General features: G+C 26.5%; 3 protein-coding genes and 1 long non-coding RNA gene across 4 annotated transcripts; 2 read left to right on the top strand and 2 right to left on the bottom strand.

Annotated features, from left to right (window-relative positions):
• Positions 1–4,584: 4,584 nt before the first annotated feature.
• On the top strand, positions 4,585–8,242 carry LOC112717070 (B3 domain-containing transcription factor VRN1). Its single transcript, XM_025769169.3, has 7 exons — positions 4,585–4,737; positions 4,951–5,344; positions 5,573–5,698; positions 6,154–6,311; positions 6,759–7,050; positions 7,628–7,710; positions 7,803–8,242. The coding sequence occupies exons 1-7, from the start codon at positions 4,639–4,641 to the stop codon at positions 8,040–8,042; spliced, it is 1,392 nt and encodes a 463-aa protein (XP_025624954.1). The 5' UTR covers positions 4,585–4,638; the 3' UTR covers positions 8,043–8,242.
• A 2,609-nt stretch (positions 8,243–10,851) lies between these two features.
• On the top strand, positions 10,852–12,434 carry LOC112718385 (uncharacterized). The gene is made up of 3 exons (XR_011866368.1): positions 10,852–11,036; positions 11,556–11,832; positions 12,329–12,434. It is a non-coding gene; the product is annotated as an uncharacterized lncRNA (long non-coding RNA).
• A 1,601-nt stretch (positions 12,435–14,035) lies between these two features.
• On the bottom strand, positions 14,036–18,122 carry LOC112717069 (cytochrome P450 704B1). The gene is made up of 6 exons (XM_025769168.3): positions 17,563–18,122; positions 17,039–17,254; positions 16,018–16,314; positions 15,448–15,825; positions 14,736–14,936; positions 14,036–14,268 (listed from the first exon to the last, which is right to left on the bottom strand). The coding sequence occupies exons 1-6, from the start codon at positions 17,872–17,874 to the stop codon at positions 14,089–14,091; spliced, it is 1,584 nt and encodes a 527-aa protein (XP_025624953.1). The 5' UTR covers positions 17,875–18,122; the 3' UTR covers positions 14,036–14,088.
• Positions 18,123–18,278: 156 nt separating this feature from the next.
• Positions 18,279–22,496, bottom strand: LOC112717067 (uncharacterized). The gene is made up of 6 exons (XM_025769167.3): positions 21,261–22,496; positions 20,110–20,165; positions 19,772–20,005; positions 19,387–19,678; positions 18,753–18,949; positions 18,279–18,590 (listed from the first exon to the last, which is right to left on the bottom strand). The coding sequence occupies exons 1-6, from the start codon at positions 22,152–22,154 to the stop codon at positions 18,428–18,430; spliced, it is 1,836 nt and encodes a 611-aa protein (XP_025624952.1). The 5' UTR covers positions 22,155–22,496; the 3' UTR covers positions 18,279–18,427.
• Between the last annotated feature and the right edge of the window lie 2,325 nt (positions 22,497–24,821).

The raw sequence follows: 24,821 nt of genomic DNA, 5'->3' as shown, positions 1-24,821 counted from the left end.
TTTCAATTGGTGTAACATAGCATAGAAGCCACTGAATATTTTATTAGTAAGTAGTTTTATTATTTTTTATTAATTAATTTAAAATTTTTAAAATCATATGTAAATAATTAAAATGACAAATATTGTAAACCTAAGAGAGTTAGTACTTTACATCTCATGAAATAGATGGAAAAAAATTGATTATTATATTATTATATTTTTATGCATAAATATATTTTATATATTTTTAATTAGATAATTATACTAGTTTATAGTTACATAATAAAAATTTTATAAAATACTAATTATGTTTTTTATACATAATAAATTAATAATTGATTAATGAGTGAATTATATTTGTAACACACAGCATATACCATCTTCATTTTCAAGACAATACTTAAATGGATTAAAAGGAAGTGGCACGATTTGGGCTAGTGACAATGAAGACTCGAATTGGTCCATTAAATATAGTTTCTCTAATATTAGAAAACGAACTACAATCCATGGTGGTTGGAACAAATTTTGCAAGGAAAATAAGCTACAAGTTGGTGATGTTTGTGTCTTTGAAATGATGACTCAAGTCAACCCCCATTCCTTCAAAATTCACATCATTCCAGTCACACAACAACCACCACCAACTCCTCCTCGTCAATTTCAAGGTTCTAACTTCAATTTTAATTAATTTATTTATTTTTAGATAAAGTATAATTTTTGTTTTTTAAAATTTATTAAAAATTGTTAATATACTTTAAATTTTATTTTATATCAAGAATTTTCGATTTATATAAAATATACATCTGCTTGACTGATTTTTAAAAAAATTTAAAACTAATTCAAGAATAATTTTATAAAAATAATTATCAACACAAATAAATTAAAGATAATTATATAAATATATATAATTTAATTTATTTTTAACGTGTATTTATATTTTAATATATATTTTATACTGGTGGTTAATTTTGGTAACTGATTTTAATATATACGTAGCATAATCAATTATTATTAGATTAATTTTAAATTTTTTACAAATTTAACTGTTAAAAATATATTTAATACAAATCAAACATTTTTTAAAATTTTGCCAATTTTTTTTTAAATATATACTATATTCTTTATTTAATAATAGTCTTACTAATAACTTCAGTAACTTGTGCTATAAGGTGTGTTTAAAAAAATAATTAATATAATGTCCCTTTATTATTATTTTTAAATATTTCCAATTTTTGTTCCTTTGATGATTAATTCATTGTTTTCCTTGTGGTATGAAGCTGATCAACAAAACAAAGATAATGATGAAGTTATTAGAAAGAGAAAAAGAAACGATAGGGTTTCAGGAAGATCTCCACAATGTCACGTGCTTCAGAGTATTCTTTCTTTCTTTTCTTTTTTTATTTTTTTAAATATATTATTCTACAATTTATTTTATTTTATTTTGGTTACGTATACTACTTCATCTTCTGAGTTACAAAATCTAATTTCTTTTCTTTTTCCTGTGCAGAATCTGAAAGTCCCAATAGGCAGACTTATAATCAATTCGAGATTCGAATATCAAAATCTAAATTAAAGCAATTCACTTCATCAGTATTCGTAGTACGTACGAGTTTCTAGAATATTGTATATTATATATATATATTATTAATATATAGTGTTTATATAATTAAAAATTAATTAAAGACATTTTTTGCAGCCCATACCAAAGAAATTTCTTCGCAGGAATGAAAGATGCCTTGGGAAAAATGTGACACTTAAATTTGGAAGAGATTCGTGGACTGTGAAAGTGGTGAATGGTGGATCGTTTAGCAAAGGTTGGGTCCAGTTTGCAACAGAATGCAAATTAGTTGTTGGAGACATTTGTCGATTTAAACTGAGTGACCGTAAAAATTTAGTGTTCCATGTTTCCATTTTTAAGGAGCATCGCTCATGAAAATGAAATCTTGTTAATGTTGTCTTTATATTTTTTAAGTCATGGGGAGAATCTTTTGTAGTAATTATCAAATGGATTGTATGGAGAATCTTGGTATTTCATTTCATATTTGACTATTTATTTTCATTTTTATTTTTGTTGTAAATTAAGGGTCAGCTTTATCATTTCAAGAAGTCATTAATTATTAATGTTAATCTATTGTGTTCTCTATTATTAAAAGAAAAGAGGAAGTGAAAAAAAGTAGAAAGTTAATAGAGAGAAAATCGTATTAAGGATACTTTAGTTTTCTCTCTTTTTTTTAAAATTACTTAGAGCATCCCTGAGAACACATATGTTTTATCTTTTATAATTAAAATTTTTATTATAAAACGCCAATAATATTTTGTCCTATTATTATAAAAGAAAGTATAGGAATCAATGGAATATTTATACGTATAATAGAGATTTAAGAAGTATTAGAGATATAACTATTAGTGTTATTCTTTTTTATCAGCTGAAGTTTTTGGAATGAGTTGTATCATAACATGATATTAGAACTCTAGATCTAAAATGTCAAGAGTTCGATCGTTGGTGAATTCTAAAATCAGTTTAAATTTACTCAATAGTCTATTATACACTTTATTATCCTTAGTACTCGCATAATAAAAGTGATGTTCATTTTGTAACTCAATAGTTCATTGTCTCTCTAGCAATACTCAAAAAATAATGTAAAATATTAAAATAGTAAAGTATCATTATTTTACATTAAAATTATCTACACATCAAAAAAATTATCCCATCTCTAATCCGATATTTAAATTTAATTTTGTTTTGAATCTCACAAAACAGCACATTAATATTTGTAAAATTATATGTCACAAATAATAATTTAAAATTAAAAAAATAAAATTTGGTACTATTATGTTTGATTTTAATTCAATTAAAATTTTTGTTATTTTTATTATTTTATCAAGATAGTTATACAAGTATCAAAATTTTAGAATTTAAATTTTTTAAATTTTAAATTTTTATTTTAAAAAATAAAATATAATTTTTTATTTTTGAATTTTTTTAATTTTATTTATAAAATAAATAATAAAAAATTATATTTTTTTAAAGTAAAATTTAAAAATTAAAAATCTAATTTTATTAATTTCTATCAAGGTGATACTATCTCTTTAAAGTAAGATCAGTTTTATTTTATCTATCAATTTAAATTCTAAATTAATTTATTTTTTAAAAATATCAAAATGATACTCCAAAAATATTTGATTAGAGATCTTATTATATTTTCAATAAAAAGTTTAATATTTGTCTTAATATTTGTGCACAATTTAAAAAAAGTTTAGATAAACAACATAATTAACTTCTTTTTGAAAAAAAAAAGAGCTTAAATAATATAAGCTCTTAAATAACGTTTTAGAAAACTGTAATTTAGTTTTGAAAATTACACCAGACATGGATCCATTTTTAATACTACGGAAATGGATCTTCTCAATTTTTTTTAACAATTGAGAGTGTAAAGTGTGATTTTTTACCATTAATTTTATAAGTGGGACAAAAAATAAATATAAAAGAGAGAGCAATGAAGGATTAGAAATCACATTTTACACTCTTAAATTTATTTCATAAGTCAAAAGTTCAAAAAAATTATTTTTTGAAATTTTTTCAAACGGACCTTTAAAAATGGTAACTTTTTTGAGTTTTTGACTTATAAAAAGTAGTACTATTAATATCAGGTGCAATTTTTAAAACTAAAGCACAGCTTTCTAAAAAAATTATTTAGAAGCTTATAGAAAAGTTTAAAAAATATAACTTCTCTCACAATAGTACTACATTTTATCACATTTCTATAAAATAAGTACTTTTAGAATTAAAAACTCAAATACAAAATAACTTATTTATAAATTATTTTTAATATAATTATTTATTATTTAAACTATTTTTTTAAAATTAACTTAATTAAGTTGTTTATTCAAACTAAACTTAAATAACTCACCGAAAAAGTGAATATTTAATGATTAGTTTTTATGTACGGATATAATAAAATTTATGGTGGATTAGGAAATAATATTTCAGTGTGATGATTAATTTATATGTACTGATATAATAAAATTTATGGGCAATTAAAAGATGATACGTAGATTATATTTATTTTTATCATTATATGTATTAAAATATTTTTATTTATGAAAATATTTTTGTAGATACAATGATATAATATTTTTTAAACAATAAATAAAAAATAAATATTGACAGAAATAAATATAATCTACATAATATTTTTTTATTCGTTTATCTTTTTATTCGTATCGACATGTATAAATTAGTCAATGTATTGAAAGTATGCACCTATCAAAAAACTTATTGCCAACATTAATTTTTTTATCATAAATTTTATGTTATCGTTCTATTCTGATGTTACCTATATACTTATATAGTGATTAGTGGCATAGAACTTAATTTGTATTTTAAAATTTCAAGTCTTTTAGATATATTTTTAGCATATTAAAAACTTTTATGTTATCTTAAAAGCTAATAAAAAGCTTCTTTATTGTTTTAATTTTTAAAAAACATTTTTATGAACATCCAAAATCTTCTAGAATACATTTCTCCTCCATGAGCTATAACGTACTCTATACTCTTCTTAAAATTTATTTATAACTTGCTGTGGCCTATGAAATTGATTCAATTCCCTAATTTCATCACCCTTTTTCTTCTTCCTTCTTCTTCTTCACCAACAAACAAATATGGCTTTCTATAACATGTTTTTTAAGGTTCTTATTGATCCCAACCAACTGAGGGAAAACCAACCAAAATGGAAGAAGCCGTCTACACTTCATGAATTGGTTCGTATTATATTATTATTATTATTATTATTATTATTATTATTAATTCTTTGACCAAAAACAATATCATCACGGATGTCCATTTAAATTTGATGCATTCCTATTCATTATAAAAACATAAACTTATGTCGAGAAATTACTAAATAATAATGTATATATAATTTTTTGTTAATTGTTAATATTTAATTTATTATATATTGTTTATTATTTCAGGAGATACCACCAAAGTTTGTAGAGAAAAATTGGAAAAAATTATCAAATCCGTTATTGTTGGAGCTACCAACCGGAGATAAAACAGAAGTAAAATGGGTCAAGAAAAAAAATAATAGCGTTTGGTTAAATGAAGGTTGGAGAAGAGTTGTGGAATTGTTAAAACTAAAGCATGGATGTTTTGTGACTTTTAAATATAATGGGAAATCGAAATTTGAACTCATGGTGTTTCATCCGAATACTTTAGAAATTGATTACTCAAGTGTGAGAGGTTTCTATAACGATGATCATCATCAAGGTGCAAATGAAAATGATGATGATGGTGGTGATGATGATGATGACTCTATTGAGATTATTGCTGAAGAGCCAGAACAATTCAACAACAGAAGCAGAGAAGGTAAAAAGAGTTACATGAATCTGTTTCATACAAAAATTATATATACATAAAGTTCAATTTTAATGCATGCACTAGAGTATAAAAATTATATTTGTTTTTTCATATAACCATTCATATTATTAATGTAAAAAAAAATTACTTTTTTGTTTGAGGATGCATCAAAATTATATTAGATTCTATTATTATATAAATGCTGAAAATAAAATAGTTTGATTATTGAATTTACAGGAACTTGTAAAAGCATGCTCAAAGAAGTTCATGAAAATCATGACTATATTGTAATTGATGATGATGATGATGATGATGAATGGCACTCTAAACCACTCTTGATGAGAAAGAGAACCAAAACAAAAGGTAATTGAATTGAAATCTAACTTTAACTTTTTTTATTTTATATTTTTTATTTCATTATTCAGCTCATATTTCGAGACAAAACTGAAGAAATTCAAAAGTCAATAGAATCAATATACCTTATAGTGAAGAATATATATCTATCAAAAGTATTTTTTTTATGTATCATGTTAAAGTTTTATATTTATCTGCTTCATAATATATAATTGGTTATGTTAATAACTTAATAAATCAATATAACTAGCCACAATTTTCTTTTCATATATATATATATATATATATATATAACTCTTAGGATTGAAGGGAATATCTTATAAGCCAATGAGTAATAGCTCAAATAGTATAATTTTTTCATATTCAATTAAGAAGTTACGGATTCTAGTCTCCTATTTTTGAAAAAAAAAATACCTTATAAATACTGAAAATGAAATAGTTTAAATAATTATTTGAATTTACAGGAACAAGTAAAAGCATCCTCAAAAAAGTGAGGAGAAATATGAAATGTGATGATAACCGGAGCAAGGCACTGGAGAGGGCTGAAGCCATCTCTTCAAAGCTGAAAAATCCTTCTTTTGTTCGTGATTTGAAGCGTTCATATGTTGATTACGGGATCATGGTAATTAAAAAAAAACACACATTCATTAACTTGATTCTATATTTTGTAGAGTTTATTTCCTATTAGTAAAAATATGCTTTTTCACACACAGAAAATTACATGTTTTATTTTTTGTGCTTTATATTTTCAGTTTGTAGTAGTTTCAAATTTTGTATTAATATTGTTATATTTTTAATTGGTGTAGTTTTATTATTTGTTATTATTAATCAATTTTTAAAATAACAAAAGAAAGTTAATTGGGGCCAAGTCATGTGTTGATATTAAAAATTATATACTACTTCAGTCGATGTTCTATTTATTTTTTTAACTAAATAGAATAATCAAATCCAAAACATAAAAAAAAATTAAATTTATTTACAATAAAAAATTTATAATTTATTTACAGTTGTGGATTTATTTTATTTTATTTTTAATAACCATGCATGATTTAATTTGTAACATATGCAGCAAATACCATGTTCATTTTCGGAACAATATTTATATAGATTAAAAGGAAGTGGCACAATTTGGGTTAGTGATAATGAAGACATTAAATGGAGCATCAAATACAGTTACAGTGATTCTCAGAACAGAACAAGTATTTATGGTGATTGGCACAAATTTAGAAAAGAAAACGAGTTAGAAGTTGGTGATGTTTGTGTATTCGAAATGATGACGGAAGTTGAACCCGTTTCCTTCAAAATTTACATCATCCGAGTCAGACAAGAATCATCATCATCTTATCCTCATCAATTCCAAGGTTCTAACTTTTAATTAATTAATTAATTTTAATTTATTTTTTGTCATTATTAATTAATAAAATTTTTACGGTGTGTTTGATTTACAGTTTTATTTTTTGTTTTTCTGTTTGATTTACAGTTTTATTTTTTGTTTTTCTTTTTAATATTTTTTTATTTTTGGTATTTTTTTAATTTGTAAATATAAAAAAACAAAAAATTTTATTTTTTATTTTTTATGTTATGATTTTATATTTTTTATAAAATTCAAAAAGTAGAAAATATTAAAAATAAAAACGGAAATCAAATACAATTTTATTAACTTGTATTCTAACATGCATTACATGGATATTATTAAAAAAAGGTTCGCTAAAAATTATTAAAAATGTTTTTTTTTTATTTTTAATATATTGAATATAGAAAGTTTTAAAAAAATTACTAGTATATTTTTAAAATATACTCTTATAGCATAAAGTAGCTAAATAATAATTAATATGATGTCTCTTTACTATTATATTTAAAATTTTCCTATTTTTTTAATTTTATTTTGGTTGCAAAATCTAAACTTTTTTTTTCTTTTTTTTTTTTAATGTCTAACAGAGTCCGAAAGGCCCAATAGGCAGGCGAATAATCAATTCGAGCTTCTGATAACAAAATCAAAATTGAAGGCATCAACACTCGTGGTACGGATTAATTACTAGAATATTGTATATTATATATTAATATAAATAAATTATTGTATGCTATATAATTAAAGATATTTTTATTTTTGCAGAAAATACCAAGAAAGTTTATTCGCCAGAATGAAAGATGTGTTGGAAAAGATGTGACACTTAAAGTTGGAAAAGAATTGTGGACTGTGAAAGTGTTGAATTCTGGTTCGTTTTGTAAAGGTTGGATTCAGTTCGCAAGAGAATGCAAATTAGTTGTTGGAGATATTTGTCATTTTGAACTCACTGACCCCACTAATTTTGTGTTCCATGTTTCCATTTCTAGGGAGGAGCATGGTTCATGAAAATGAAATCGTGAGATCTTGTTAATGTTGTCTATATATATTTTAAGCAAAGTTTTAAAAATCGGTTAGAACCGATAGATCGACTCGGTCAAATGAATCTTTTTTAGTAATTATCAAATGGATATATATATGGAGAATATTATCCTAACCAGCACTATGTATATATTATTATGAATTAAGTATCCATGAATGCATGTAACGTATTTTCTGTTGAATGCTGGATTGTAATTTTTTTCGTAAAAATTTACATTTATAATCGATTGGTGATAATTTAGTTAAATTTATTAAATTATTTAATAATTTTAAATAAAAATAATTATATGATATTTTTTATTTAATTATTTTTTATTTAGTTTTTTTTATTTTACTTATATTATTATAGTATTATATTATATATAAGTATGTTTAATATTGATAGAGCAAATATTACCACATCAAATATCATTTAGGTGTATAGTCAGGCTAAAAAATTTGGATATAAGAGTAGAATGAGTGTTATATTTTAACGTGGTGATGTTTGGTGTTTTTTAAAATTACTGGAGTTAAAAAAAATTTAAAAATTTGGAGTACACAGATCGGACCGTTCGATTTGTGTACTCCAAAATTTTTTAATTTTTTCAATACAAATCGGATGGTTCGAATACAAAAATAGACGGTTCGATTTGTGTATCTAAAATTCGGATGGTCCGATTTGCATTCTGTACATTAAATTATTTCATATTTTAAAAAAATACCACAGTAAATCACAATTTAAAAAAACATTATTAATCCAATATTAAAAATAAAAAAATGGTATAGTCACAAAAAAATTATTTAGGTGTCTTTTGTTGAAAGGCTACATTAAATATATTTGTGTCTATATGAATATTAATTTTTAGAATTTTTAGAATTTAACTAATATGTATTTTAAAAGCACAAATTAATATTATTATTAATAAAAAATTTAAATTTAATTTAATAAAATTTTTTGTAAACATTTTTAATTGTAATTATCTATACCAAATTATTTTAGCAAATTTTTTTATTTATTTATTTATTTATTTTTGCAATGAAAGGGGCACGAAGACCCAAATAGAAACGGTTCATCTGCAATTAGGGGGAAAAACAATTAAGGAGGAAGGGAATAAAAATTAAATAAGCATTATGAGTTATTGGACAAATTAATTTCTATTTTTATTTCAAAATTAATTTGCATTTTAAAATTTCAAGTCATTTGAATATATTTTTAACATATTAGATGTATTAAAAATTTTATGTTATCTTAAAGAATTTAACTATATTATGTTTCAAGATCACAGTTTAAAAATATAATAATAAAAAATTTAAATTTTTATGTAGTTAATATATTAAAAATATAAAAAAATATCTTTGTAATAATTTTTTAATAAAATATTTTTTTCTATAATATCTTTAAAATATATTCTTAAAGCACATGTTAGTAAGATTATATCTAGTTTTTAAGCGATTCCCAAAATATTCTACCAAAGAGTAAATGTTCGATTATTCAGTTATTTTTTCATATTTTAAATTTTAAAAAACTTGTTTATTGTTTTAATTTTTAAAAAATATTTTTATTTTAAAAAACTGTAGCGTGACCAAGGCAAAAACGTACTCTACAAGTCTACATTAATTTTATATATAAATAACGCCTTGAAAATGATTCAGTTACCCTAATCTCATCACTCTTCAATCTTCATAAATCACATCTATTAGTTTTTATTTTTAACTCTTTTTCATTCTCAGTTCTTCTTTTTCATCATCAACAAACAAACATGCCCTACCATAACATGTTTTTTAAGGTTCTTCGTCATCCCAACCTTTATGATGAAACGGTTCGTATTATTATTTAAATTCTTCTTTCATACCATATATAAATTCAATGCATTTTTATTCATTGTAGTCAAAAAATAAAAATTGTGTTGAGAAATTATTAAATAATGTACAATTTTTATTTTTGTTAATTGTTGATATTTAATTTTCATGCTATTAATATTGTTATATATTATTGCTTATTTTTTCAGAAGGTGACAAAAAGTTTTGTGAAGAAATATTGGAAAGGATTAGCAAATCCCGTATTGTTGGAGCTACCAACGGGTGATAAAATAAAAGTAAAATGGAGCAGGAAGGAAGACGAAAGTATTTGGTTAAATGATGGTTGGAAAAGAGTTGTGGAGTTATTAGAACTAAAACACCAATATTTTGTCATTTTTAAATTTAAAGGAGATTCTAAATTTGAACTCATAGTGTTTGATTTGAGTGCTATGGAGATCGATTATTTAAGTTTGAGAAGTATTCGTAATGATCACCGTCAAGAGACAAATAGAAATCATAATGATGATGAAGACGACGAGGATCAATCTATTGAGATAGTTAATGAAAAGCAAGAACAATTCAGAAGAAGAAGTAGAACAGGTAAAAAATAGTTTGAAGTTTTAATTTTGTTTTAAAAATTTTCGATTTATAGAGCTGCAATATATGATCATTATTTTTTATTTGTTCGTGTCAGTGGTTATTCTGATAAAATTGTTGTTTATTTGGCACTAAATTTTTTAAAAACATTAGCGGATACAAAAAAAACTTTCAAAAAATAAAATTTAGGATATTTTTAAACAAAACAAAATATACTTTATTCTTTATTTATATATATATATATAAGAAGTTAATTTTTTTCATTTTTTATTGAAAATTTAGGTTTACAAGTTGTAAAATCCCATATTTGATTATGCATGCTATTTTGATGAATTTCTTCTACCTTAGAAATAGTGAAAGTAGTTGAATTTATTTAATTTGAATTTTGTAGGAGCTTGTAGTGAAAGACTTAAAAGAGTTCAAAGTGATTCAAAAATTGCTCCGAAGAAGGATAATAAACCGTTGGCAGTAGAATTTCAAAGCAAAAAAGCATTGATGAATAGAGCCCAAGTTTTCTGCCTAAACTCAAAATATCCTTGCTTCATACTAGAAATGCAAAGATCTTATATTTCACATGATCTACTGGTAATTTTCTCTCCACATCTTTTCTATTTTATGAATTTTTATTTCACATTTTCTTTTTATATGCATTGCATAAATTTATTTATTTTATTTTTGACCTCTTCTGGTATATAATAACTTGTTGAGAAAAAAAGTTTACCATAAAATTGAGTAGAGTACAATATTTAATTGTTTTTAACAACCAACAAAATATAGTATTTTTCGGTAATTTTAATATTTAAGATTATGAAAACTACCTTCTTAAAAATATACCTAATTATTGTTATATTAGTTATTGCAGATATTGCGGTTGTGAAATTAAAAGGTCAAACTCATGCTTAGTAGATAAAACTTGCGGAATTATTGGAACGGAGGTTATTCATCATGTTTTTAATCAATTTCCTTTTTTATATTTTTATATATAATATTAGATTTATATACAAAATGTCAAAAAAAATAGTGTAAAAAATTTTTAGTGATTTCTGACTATGTTGTAACATTATTTTGTGTTTTATTTCCTCGTAAACCATGATTTTGGAACAGCGTATACCAATCGAGTTTTCGAGAGTGCACTTACATGGGTTAGAGGGAAAAGCCAAAATTGGAGTTAATGGTAACATGAGATGGGATATTGTGTTAAGATTTTGTGGTGATAGAGCTACTTTCAGTGCTGGTTGGAGAAATGTTTCCAATGATTTTGGCTTAAAATTTGGTGATGTTTGTGTTTTTGAGATGATTAAGGACACTCCACTTTCCTTCAACATTTTTCTCATCAGACCCAAACAGCAACCAATAAGCCTTTGCCACCAAAACTTGCCAGGTTTCATCATTTTTAATTGTTTCATCACTTATTATTATTATTATTGATGATGTTGTTTAATATAAAGTTACTTCGAATATATTGCTTGAAAGATGTTATATGAACAATCTTGAGTTGAATTAAGGTTAAATTATAAAGAAAATGAGCCCAATTTTGGTAGAAATTAGTATTATGATTAGAAAAATTATTGTGAGTCATAATTCATCATTGTTTTAATTGTCCTCTTAATTTTTAGATAAAGAAATTTTGAATTTTTTTATATTTTTATAAAAAAATGATTTAAAGTTCTAACTTATTCTCCTAATTATGTTATTAATTTATAAATAAGAAAATTATTGATGTTTTTAGAAAATAACATCTGTATTTAAGTTTTTTTTACTCTTTTTAGTATTAGAAAGATAATTAGAGGATGAATTGAGATTTTCAATCAATATTCTTTTAAAAAACAATGTATATTATTTGCTTTTTTTTATTTAATTGTTATGGTATGTAGCAGACCATTATCAAAGCCTCCCTCAGCCAAAGAAAGTGCAAGGGCAAACCAGTCAATCTAGAAAAAGAAAAAGAAGCAGTGATGGAACTTTCATGAGAATCCGTGACAGTAAATATTATTCTTTCCCCTTTTTTTTTTCTCCATTTTACTTTGGTGGATACAATGATCATGCCATGCCATATTTACAATTGGTTTTTGAGAGTTTAATTTCTTATTTGAATAAATTATTAATTTAAATATTTAAGTGGTTTTAAAATAAGAAAACTTTTTGGTCTAAAGCATCTAAAGGCTTAGAGCAAAATGGATACATGATTTATTATATTATTTTAATTTCTATAAATATATTTTCATTCTCTTTATATTTCTGCAGGAGCTCCCAACATGCAGGATGATGAATTTATCCTTGAAATTAAAGATTATCACCTTAGTGGATCTACTGTGGTAAGATTATAATTATAACTTATAAGTAAATATTTTAAAAATTAAAAAAATATGAAAAAGAGATGGATATCCTAAAATTTGGAAAATAATAAGCAAAAATTCAAGTGCAGTTACTGATAGTTATTAAATGATTTGACAAATTTAAAATTTTCAATTATCACTTTCATATGAAATTAATTGCATCTGATTTTTCATCAAAATCGTGCGTATTGCGTAATATAAGCTACTTATTCATAAAGTTGTCTTTTCATTTTATTTGTTTATTTATTTATTTATTTTTGCAGTTCATACCAAATGGATTTTGTCGTAGGCACAAAGATTGTCTTGGAAAACTTGTGAATTTGAAATTTGGAGAAATTTTACGGCCAGTGAAATTGTTAGCACGCGGTGCATTTTCTGAAGGATGGTTGAATTTTGCAAAAGAATGCAAATTGAATGCTGGTGACTTTTGTTCCTTCAAACTTGTTGATGACCAAAATCCTATCTTTGAAGTTTCAACTGTAAAATCAAAATAGTTAGGTTGTGTGTTTGTTCTATGAAGCACAAGATTAAGGCTTTTGTTTTCATCTTTAGGTTGATACTCTTTTGTGTTATCATATTGGTTACTAATATAACTGTTTGGAGTTTACTTTTGTCATCATTGTATGTATTTTGGTAACTAAACTCCCATATGATGCTTAGTTTATTTTACTGTCTAGTACTTTTTTATCAATGTTCTACTTTAATGTATTGAGTTTTTTGTTTCAAAAAAAAAAATACTCTCATATCATGTATTGTTGATTATGTCATCGTAAGTACTATTAATTAGCATTAATATTAATTAATAACATATTATATAGTATCTATTTATTATTCAAATTTCTCTAATAATATCCCTTTGATGAAGAAAAATGATATTTGTATTATTTTTTATATACTAAGTTATTTTTTTCATCTTTTTATAGTATAAAAGAAAATTTTGTTATTTTTTTATATTTTATCATTATTTGTAATATTAAAAATATAAATGTATAAGAGAGAGATATATAAAGAGTAAAACATTCTTCTTAATAAAATAGTTTTGAAGTTTGAAAAATTTAGTTAGTATATGACATTATCTTTTGATTTCAGGTTACATATTACATTATTTTATTTCAGAACAAGAACTACTTGTTATTTTGGCCCCCTTAATTGCTAGTTCAATTCATTTCTCTTTCTTTCTCTTTTGAATGAAAGAAGCAACACCTACAACTGCATCATGCAAATAAATAATAATGAAAATCTTAATTATGAAAGATTTATTTATTTATTGCATCACATAAAAAATGTGATGAGATTATAGATCAAAGGCGCCTTTGTATGGTTAGCTTCAAGCCATGAGCCATTGACAAAATAGTCATCATTCTATAATTAACTTGGTGACCAGCCACCAAATTAAACTTATAAAATCTGCACAAAATAGCCATCACCATCCTCATTTGTAGGTATGCTGAGTCCTTCCCAAGGCATATCCTTGGCCCTCCCTGAAAAATCCATACTTAAAATATTATTTATGTCTTTCTACTTAAAAAAAAATTAAAACTCTGATAATTTTTTGTTAGATTACTCAAATCAAATCTTTTTCCTGAAGTCCTACTTTATTTAGATCGAAAAAATCGTACAATTTTTTTTTTAAAATTACGTCTCTTTGCTTAAATTTGTAGTCAATCATATTTTGTAATAAGTGCAGTTGATAGTCGAGTTTAATTATTTTCGTATCCATAATAATGTTAAATAAAAGTTGGACTCCAAATTGTTAAAAAAACAATGACTTGGAGTCGACCCTTTGTCTTATGATTAGTTAGTTCTGTTTTTTAATAAAACTGTCTTTTCTTAAACATATTACCATTTTATAAGATAAAAAACTCATGAAATTGTTTCCATATTTGAATAATTAATTCATCACATATGTGCAATCCTATAACAATATTTGAATGGGTGATGAAGTTACCTGAAAAGCAGTGAATTTGAATGGAGATTCATTTTGGAGAACACCATCTTTGAACCATCTTTCAGGTATGAATGAAGGTGCATCAGGTCCCCAATTATATTCCATTCTTCCCATAGAGTATGGAACATATGTTACCATTCCCCCTGCTTTTATTTTTGTTCCATCTGGTAACACATCATCCTCTAACACTCCCTTAGGATCCTACATTCAACCATTGATATATCATACAAGAAATTAAGGCTGCACTGAAAATAGATCGAATTTATGGTTTTAGATTGCAAAGTATATCACCTTATGCCGTCACAATATATTTATATTTGAAATTTTAACTGCAATTTAAAACCGTCGTTAATAATAGACTATATCTTGTTCCAAACACAATGTAACATTTTAAAAGTTGGAGAAAAATTTTTAGTAGGAAGAAGTGTAAGAAGTGATTCTTTGCGGTTATTTGAAATGTTTGGCTGAAAAAAACAAAAAGATATTTTAGAACAAAAATCAAGTATTGCGAAAATTATTAATAGGTCGTTTTCGAACTATAAAGAATGAAGTCATGTAAATTCCTTTTGCTGTTGATGGTAACATAAGAAATAACAGCGTATTAGATTTATTTTTTTAGTTTTGTTTTTTTGTTTGTTTATGTTCTTTCGCTCTACTATATTGTATCGAGTTTTCTTGTTAAAAAAAAATTACAAGAGATGCAGGTACATACCTGAGGAACTGCTGGATACAATCTTAGTGTCTCTGTAATGACTGCATGCAAATAATGCAATCTCTCTAATGAATCTTTATTCAAAAACTTTGAAAATTGCTCCACTCTTTGATTGAATGATTCAGAGTCTCCAATGTCACATTGATTCAGAGTAACACCTTCATCTTTTGCTCTGTTCTCCTCAAATGTCTTGAGCTCCAAGTAAAGCTTGTCAGCAACATGAGCATGTGTCATCACCATGTATATCGCCCACGACAGAGTTGTCGCCGTCGTGTCTCGGCCGGCGATCACAAAGTTCAACACAACATCTCTCAGACTCTTGTCTGTGGCATTGTTTCCCCCTAGCTCTATAAATCTTGATAATATATCATGCTTTATCTGATTTTAACAAGAAAAAAAATGAAAACCAATTTATCACACTTCAATGATGTATTAAAATTGTTATAATTTAAGATTTTTAGAGAAATAAAGTATTATGATTTTTCGAAAACTTGTAATATAACGTACATTTTTCAGGGACTAATTTGTTATAATTCGAAGTTTTGAGGACTAATTTGTATAAATATATACCTTACTTTGTTGTCCATTGTTTTTAGAAAGCTCTATCTCTGCTTTCCTTCTCCGAATGACATTGTAAGTGAAATCATCAATGGCTTTCATGCTTCTTTCAAGCTGTGCTTCTGAACCAATGTTTAGAAACTTCTTGATTCGCCATAGCGGATCGATGAAGCGAAGCGTGACAATGGTGTTTGCAGTGTCAAAAGCTTGAGCAAAAGAATTTTCTGGTAAATTAGGAGCCAAGGTTCCAATTTCCACACCAAATCCAACCTTACATATGGAGTCTAAAGTCATTCTCATCAACAACTCCTACAAAATTGGAAATTGGTGTTTGTAATTTGGCTTAGATTTAGTATAGGAATTAGAAACTAACAAATAACCATAGATACCTAAATCAAATGCTTTTAAAAATATTTGTATTCAAAATATTTTTTTAGATTGAATACCCAATTTGGTTTCTAACTACTATTTTTCTTGGCCAACTTGGTCCCTAATTAAAATAAAATAACAATTTGGTTTTTATCCATGAAAAATGCCGCTTTTTTTTATAAAGTTTAATTATTCTGTCGGTATACATAGTTTTACCAAATTTTCAATTAGGTCCCTATATTTTTTTTTTCTTTTCAATTGGGTCTCTATACCATATCAGATTTTGTAATTAAGTTCATGTCGTGACAAAAACATTGAAATTAACGGAATATTCCACTAAACAAAATAAATATGTCTAATACTTGACTGAATATTCTATTTTATTTAATAGAATATTCAGTTGATTTCAATGTTTTTGTAACGACAGAGACTTAATTACAAAATCTGATATGGTATATAGATTATGGACCCAATTGAAAAAAAAAATAAAGATCTAATTGAAAATTCGACGAAGTAATTAAACATTTAATAAATGAGGATTGAATTATAATTTACTTTGGTTAGAGAACGAATTATCCATCAAAATCAAAACAAAAAATGAAGAGTTAAAGTAAAATCATAAAAATAAGACCATAAATTAATGAATGTAAATATTTGTAGGCACCTGCATATCTATTTCTTTGTTGAGGAAAGAAGCTTGGGAGAGAATGGTAGATAATTTTAAGGCATACTCTCTGAAAACTTTTGTACTGAAATCCCTCAAATTTCTTGATGCAAACTCTAAGCTTGCTGTCTTTCTCTGTTTCCTCCAAAGTTCACCATCAACATTAAATATCCCATCTCCAAGCAATACCTCCATATAAGAATGATACACTTCACCCTGCATTATTTTAAGAGCATAATAATAGAAATTTTTTTAATTTTTTATGTAGTTACTGACTTAATGTATTTAAAATATAATTTTTTATATATATGTTAGCAAGCCTCTTTTTATAGTAATTTTATCTCAAAACCACTTTTTAGTAATACTAGTAAATAATTTATTTTCATATAAATGATTATATAAAACAAAAACAACTATACAAATATACTATGGTTGAAATAAGTTTAATCTTCCAAACAAATTCTCAACTAAGAATTTAGTACCCATCATTGAAAGGAAAAGAAAGGATGTCATTTAGATTTTACCTTTGGATAGTTATTGAAATTGGTCTTGAGCACATGTTCCACATTAACAGGATCAGCAATGTAAGTATGGGTTGTAAATGGCATTTGAACCACAACAGTTTTTGACTTGGCCAAATATTGAACAAGCCAATCATGCATCCTATCATAGTTCATCAACAATTCAATCACAGACCCAAGAAAAGGCCAAGTCTTGGGGCCTTTATTGTTCCTCTGACTCCATCTATGTATTAGCATCCATGAAACAAACATTAACATCAATAGCACCAAACTTCCCATGTTGCATTCTAATGAAGGGCTTGTCTCTTGTCCCATTTTTAAGAACCTAGTAATATGTCATAAAAAAATGAATGCAATGGTGATTAATTGATGAGCTTCTTTATATTAATTAAAGGATGTCAAGAGAGGGTTAGGATGTAGGTATGTTAGTGGTTTCCTTTATGTGTGGTTTTAGCAAAGCAACATGTTGTCACAATCTTTGAATGCATGAAAAGGTTCATTTGTTTCATGCCATTGACCTAATTAAATTTCTTGAAATTATGGAATATAATTTATGCCTGAAAAAGCTACTTTTTATATTTTTATTGATTCAGGTAAATTTTAAATATTTGATTTTGGTCGTTGCTGTTAATATTAGTAAATGCATGCAGAGTTAAGACAATAATGACATGACAAAAATTAGATTGAGCGGATAAATTCTTTTTTTTTTACTTGAAGGATTTAATTTGAATGCAACCATCAATAAATTTTTATCATGTAAAAAGATATATATACACATGTTGTCCCACACACCCTTCAAAATTACAATGAACATCTCAAGAATTTGGTGGCGATAGGAGATGAATCAAAATTTGTTCAATACTACTACTCAAGAATTTATTGACCAATCATAATTCTTGTATGAGATATTAACAGAAGCAGCATCACTCAAGAGATGTGTCACAAGGCCTGCTTTATTTGGATCCAAGTAACTTATCATCCAATTTAGAATGTTTAGAATGTTTCTCTCTTGTCCAAAATCCATGCCATACCTGCCAATTTTGTAATTACGAATTTACCATTAAATTGTTTTTATTTATAAATAATATTTCTTAAATAAGCAAAAACCATCTAAAAGCATAAAAAAAAATCTTTACATGCAACTAATTTAATGAACTCCATATTAAAGAAAAGTAGGGAAAAATTTTGCTTACCACTTGAAAATGGGACTTAGATAAACGGTTCTCTTCTCCAAATTAACTTCAATTCCATCATTTGCAAAGAACTCTCTTGCAGCACCTCTCAGTTCTTCTGCAACTCTATGGGGTGAGAAGAACCTCACTTTTGGGCTTGACTTTGTACCATTACAAATTCCAAAGTGAATTAACGGATTCATTTTCAGAAGAGCAAGCTGCAATTAGAAATAATAAGTTACTGTTACTTTGTATTCACTTAATTATAGTGAAAAAAAGTGAATCAATTTGGAAAACACAAACTGAGGCTGCAGCACTGTTTTTATTTTTATGTAGATAATTTTCTTTTATGAATTTGACTTTTAAGAGAGTATATATAGTTTCATGATTAGTACTTACTATTTAAGTGTGTGTCTCACTTATTCAAAACAAAGCAAAACAGAACATACAATACAATTATGTTACCCTGCTTAAGAAAACTTTTCTAACAGTTCTTTTTTTAATTTAGAGGTAAAAAAAAAATAAAAACAAAATTCACCAAAACATAAGATCAATATCGTATTATGTCAAACCAACTAAGCTTTGATATATATAATTGCGAATTTTGAACCAACCAGAAGAAATATATAACAAATAAAAAAAAAAATCAGATTACCTCTAACCGAGGGTCTCCAGTGCTGAAGGGCTTAACTAATGAATATGGTGACCTTCTGTTACTTCTGAGAATACCATTTTTGATAGTACTAGGAGAATAAGGATGTCCTCCAATCAAATACAGGAAATCAGAGAAGGATCTCCTGTTAATTGCACCTTCTTGCCCCACTCCTACTCTTATCACAGCATGGATTACCATTGCATTATACAAATTCAAGAAGAAAGCAAGCTTCTCGTTTTCTGATAGCTCCAACAGATCCACCCTCTGAAGATCCTGGGTCATGTTAACATACCTGCATTTCCAAGAGTAGGCTTGTTAATTTGCAAATTATGCATTCATAGTAAAAAAACTTAGTATTTGTGGTGTTTTGAAGCATTTAATATACCTCCTAAATTCTTCGCTTTTACTAATGGCCACATAATCAACATGTTTTCTATCATCAGAAGCATAAGACTCAAGAATAGCTGACATAATCTTGGTAATCCTGTCACAAAGTTCAGCTGCAGCCTTTGGTTCACTATCATTTGTGGCACCTCTGAAATTGAAGCATTTGGTGATAAATGGTTCATGCTCAAGGAATCTGTAGAAATTGTTGTTTCCCTCCTCAAAATCATTTTCCCTACATATGAAAACACATATAAGAAAATCACTATAAGACTAAGAGTGTCCCTTATATATGGTGCATGTATATGTATAGTTAGTTTCAGAGAGTTCTTTTCTTACCCCAAAACATGATGTATGAAGTGCTTCTGGCACAATTGTTTTCCAATCTCCACAGCCTGGAAATTTTTGTTAGAAATGAAAATAAGGATATATGCCTTAATATTATAGTATAAATAATTCATTTTGGTATTTTATTTTTAAAGTTTTTATATTGCAGAATTTATTTGTTTATAAAGAAATCGGGATTGTACTTATTTAACAATTATAAAAATAATTATTTGGATTGAATTATTACTAATTATTTAAGAAGTAATTGTAAAATATCTTAGTTTTCATTCTTTTATAAACTTCTTTAACATGAATCAATGAATCATCGTACCAACTCCTCTTTCATAAAAGTTTATGTTTAATCCTACAAATTAAGAAAGTGATAACCCAAACTTTTGAAAATTTTACAGTCGAGAAAAGAATCAATCATTCAAACCCATGTGCCATTTTTCTCATTTTGGGTCAATGGAATGAGTCCATATATCTTTGGGACTCCCCCACCAGCCAACAGGCTTTGTTTGGTTTATTATACTTTTGATCTCATTAGTACTTAGGACCACTTATGCTAGGCCCCTAGTTGTTCTTTTCTAATTTTCTATTGTAATTAAAAAACAATGAAAATAATTGGCCAAATTATAAGATGAAAAAATTCAAGATTAGGCGGAATTTAATATTGGTAGCTAGTATTTTTGTTATTAATTTAATTTTTCAATTTAACAATCTAATAATATATTTTTAATCTATATTTTTAAATATTATTAATTAACTACAAATCAAAAATAATAAATTTTACTAGCTCTTTTAGCATTCTTCTTATAAGATAATCAATCATCAAAATCAATTACTAAATTAATCACTCGTATAGTATACTAAAATATAAAATATAAATTAAATACTATATATTTATACATATATAATAATTAATTTAATAACTATCATGTACACTAAATTTTTTTAAAAAAAAATCAACATACACCAAAACGTGATAACTGATGGGAAAGTTCAGAATGTGTACCAAAGTTTAATTTCATACTCAAAATTTGAAAACATTGACCAAACTAATCCTAATAATATCATATCAACAGTACAACAATTTTGTATTACTTAAAATATACTAAAAAATAAAATAAAATAAAATAAATAGTTATTATATATTAACGTACCTTGGGACGAGAAGAGTGAAGATGATGAAGGAGAAAGTCCACTAAGTCGGTCCCACTGAAACAGTTCCTCACAAGCTTCATTTTAATCCAACGGTCCTGAATCGGCAATCTCTGCCTCATCACCCTCACAACCCTCACCATCTCCCCTTCTTCTTCTTCTTCTTCGTCTTTTGCCACGTCATCATCAAATCCGTATGCCGGCGCTGCAGGCGCGTCAGCACCGGAACATTTCCCTCCCTCCTCCCTCAACAACCGCCGCCGCAATTCTCCGTCGCCGTTCCTCATCATCACGTTCAGCTCCACCAACCCTCCGATCAGTTCCCCGTCGAAGAAGATCTTCGGCACCGTCTTGCTCCCCGTCCGATCCACCAGCTCCTTCTCTCTCTCCACGTACACGTCGACATTGATCTCCACGAACCTCAATCCTCGCTCTCTGAATAACCTCCTAACCGCGCTGCAGTCCCTGCAGTTGGACCTCGAGAAGAAGCTAATCACTCGTCCCTTCGTCGAAAACGACACGTCGTTTTCTTTTTTATCCGTCACAACCACCTTGACTCCCGGCAGATTGAACTCCGTAACGTCGCCACTAGAGTCCTTGTCGTTCTTGTTAAACGACTCGTCGTTTTCGATGGATTGCTTGATTGACGAGATGCCTCTTGAGATCGCAGACGACAAGTCGTTGCTGCGCTGGCGGAAGAATTTCCCGACTGCCAAACGCGAAACGGCGTCGTTTCGATTATTGCTGTTAAGTTTAGCTGGTGGTGCTGGCTTCGGGAGAAGCGAATGAGGTTGCACGATTGTTAGAGTTTTTGTAACGGTCACGTCGTTGTTGACGTTATTACCGTTGGAATCATGGTTTTCGTTTGGAATAGGACTTTCCACTTCAGAACCCATTTTTTTTGTTTGTTTGTTTCTTCTATGCTATCTACGAATGGAGATTAGTGTTCAAAACTATAAGAGAAGAAAAAAAACGGTTACGTTGGGAAAACCGAGGAGTGAAGAAAACGAGGTTGGAGTAGTGATGAGGATGCTTTGAGATGGGAGTGGTGGGTTTTTAATAGGGTGGGATTTGATTAAGTAATTTGATTAAGTAATGATAGTAATTAAAAATGGAAGCAACGGATTTGAGGGAGTACGATGAAGGGGTCAGTGAAATACAGGGGGAAGAGACAGACGTGGTCTTTTTTATTGATATGATTTGAGTGTTTACGTTTTCTATACTTTTCTATGGAAAGAAAAATACTCATATGATGATCTAATTAATATACATTTACTTGGAACTTTTCAAGAATTTTCTTTCATTCAAAAGTACTACTAACCAAACTAAAGTTCGCTTGGCTCTATCCATGGGAAGAGCGTGGTGTGTTCATCACTTCATCATGTATGTGTGTCACTGCACGTGGAATTCACGAGTGTTTTAATTTTAAGATTTAGCTAGCTAAGAATACATGTCTTTTACTTTTTTGTTTGGATTTTGCTGACTTGTGTTTTAAAGGTATATTCTTAAAAAAAATTTATTAGAGCTATTAGAACTTGAATAAAATTTTACATTCAAATAAAATTTTTGTCTAAGTCTATTTAAATTATTGTAACTTTTTAAATTAAGCGCTTCTTCTCCTTTTTTTTCTCATTTTCTTTTTGCTTCTCCTTCTCCTCTTATTTCTTTTTCTTGTTCCAAATTCTTGCGGTTCTTCTTCTTCCCTTCTTCTTCTTCTCCTTCTTCTTCTCTTATTCTTCTTCCAAATTTGTACACGCAGATTTTTTTCTTTCCTTTTTATTCTCCTCCTCTTTTATCAATTCAATTTAATTTAATTCAAAACACTGGGTATATTCAATTCAATTCATAAATTTATTAAGGTGAAATAATTGTACAGTATTAAATGAACGAAACATTATCTATTATATAAAATCAAATTTAAAAGAGCTTTATGCATAATGAATCGAAGGTGAAACAATTGTATAGTACTAAATGAACGGAACATTATGTACTAAATGAACGAAACATTATTCATTATATAAAATCAAATTCAAAACACGTGTGTCCACAATTTAAAAATTATCAATTCAATTCAATTCAAAACACCCGCATCCATTCAATTCAATTCATAATAAACCGAATATTAAGGTGAAACAATTGTATATTACTAAATGAATGAAACATTATCCATTATATAAAATCAAATTTAAAACAATTTTCTGCATAATGAAGCGAACACGTTATTAAGGTGAAACAATTGTATAGTAATAAATGAACGGAACATTATCTATTATATAAAATCAAATTCAAAACACACGTGTCTACAAATTAGATATATCAATTCAATTCAATTCAGAATACCTGCGTCCATTCAATTCAATTCAGCAATTGCATTCCATTCAATTTGATTGAAAAAATAATCCATTAGCAAAATATTGGTGTTGTTGGTGATGACAATAACGAAAGAGGAGAAGAAGAATCTGCGTGCACAAGGAGGAGGAGGTATGCGTGAATTTGAAAGAAGAAGAAGAGGAGGTATGCATGAATTTGAATTTGAAAGAAGAAGAAGCGCGGAGAAGAGAAGAAGAAAAAGCACGTGTAATGACGCTGTTTTAATGAGAGTAGTTTTTGTTGGTGTTGGACCTACTTGAATAGATTTCGATAAAAAAAAATACTTGGATGTGTAGCAATCCTGTTAGAATTTATTTATTTTTTATTATTTAATTGTTAATTTAATTTTTTTAGTCTAACTAGTAACTCAATAATATATTTTATCTCATATTTTTAAACATTACTAACTAACTAATAGCCAAAAATTATAATGTTCTCCTAAAATTCTAACATTTTTTTTAAATATCATAAAAAAATATTTAATTAATAATTATTGAAAATTTATTTTTTATATATTTTTAATGTATTAATTACATCAAAAATTTAAAAATATTTTATTATTATATTTTTAACATGTGCAAGTTAGCTATTTTTTATTTTTATATATTTTTAATAAAAATTTCAATTAATAACCTTAATATGTATTTATGTTTGTCAAATCTTTAATTTTAATTTTGTTTTGATGGTATAGGTGATTGTAATATGTGTATTTTATTAGTACATTACTAGAATGAGTGTTTTAATTGTATGTTTGCCTGAAGTGGGAAATGATTTAAACTTCTTTATGAATTAAAAAAATTAGACATTTCCATTCTTAATTATTTTATTTAACCAATTTATTAATAATTTTATAATATATGTTCTTTTCTTATTCCATAAAATGGTACAATTATTTTCATTTTGACGGGAATTAAATGGTGCATTAACCAAGTCAATAATTGTATTACCATAAAATGAAGTCAATCATTGGATGATAAAAAATATTATAGTTTAATTGAAAAGTAATTAGTCTGCCTTTTATAGTAATAGAAGGATATTGCTAATAAGTACCTCACACAATTTTCATGGACATTATAAGTAAAATTTTGAATGAAAAATATAAATTAAATGTAACTTTTTAAAAAAAATTATATATATTGAATACATTGAAGGAGCTAAATTTTTTCAGTTTTTCCTTTTAACTAATATTTTTA

Source organism: Arachis hypogaea, chromosome 10, assembly GCF_003086295.3.
Source record: "Arachis hypogaea cultivar Tifrunner chromosome 10, arahy.Tifrunner.gnm2.J5K5, whole genome shotgun sequence".
NCBI lineage: Eukaryota > Viridiplantae > Streptophyta > Magnoliopsida > Fabales > Fabaceae > Arachis > Arachis hypogaea.
Note: the sequence above shows the minus strand (reverse complement) of the source record. Positions and strands in the feature narration are given on the sequence as shown.

What these genes read in the sequence shown, in the direction of transcription:
- LOC112717070 (XM_025769169.3), top strand. Translation starts at nt 4,639, where the DNA reads ATGGCTTTCTATAACATGTTTTTTAAGGTTCTTATTGATCCCAACCAA. An exon ending in AAAGAGAACCAAAACAAAAG is followed by an intron (nt 5,699 to 6,153) that starts GTAATTGAATTG and finishes TTGAATTTACAG; the next exon opens with GAACAAGTAAAAGCATCCTC. An exon ending in TTATCCTCATCAATTCCAAG is followed by an intron (nt 7,051 to 7,627) that starts GTTCTAACTTTT and finishes AATGTCTAACAG; the next exon opens with AGTCCGAAAGGCCCAATAGG.
- LOC112717069 (XM_025769168.3), bottom strand. Translation starts at nt 17,874, where the DNA reads ATGGGACAAGAGACAAGCCCTTCATTAGAATGCAACATGGGAAGTTTG. An exon ending in ACAAAGAAATAGATATGCAG is followed by an intron (nt 16,315 to 17,038) that starts GTGCCTACAAAT and finishes CCAATTTTGTAG; the next exon opens with GAGTTGTTGATGAGAATGAC. An exon ending in TGTATCCAGCAGTTCCTCAG is followed by an intron (nt 14,937 to 15,447) that starts GTATGTACCTGC and finishes GGTTGAATGTAG; the next exon opens with GATCCTAAGGGAGTGTTAGA.
- LOC112717067 (XM_025769167.3), bottom strand. Translation starts at nt 22,154, where the DNA reads ATGGGTTCTGAAGTGGAAAGTCCTATTCCAAACGAAAACCATGATTCC. An exon ending in CTGGAGACCCTCGGTTAGAG is followed by an intron (nt 18,950 to 19,386) that starts GTAATCTGATTT and finishes TTCTAATTGCAG; the next exon opens with CTTGCTCTTCTGAAAATGAA. An exon ending in CTAAGTCCCATTTTCAAGTG is followed by an intron (nt 18,591 to 18,752) that starts GTAAGCAAAATT and finishes CAAAATTGGCAG; the next exon opens with GTATGGCATGGATTTTGGAC.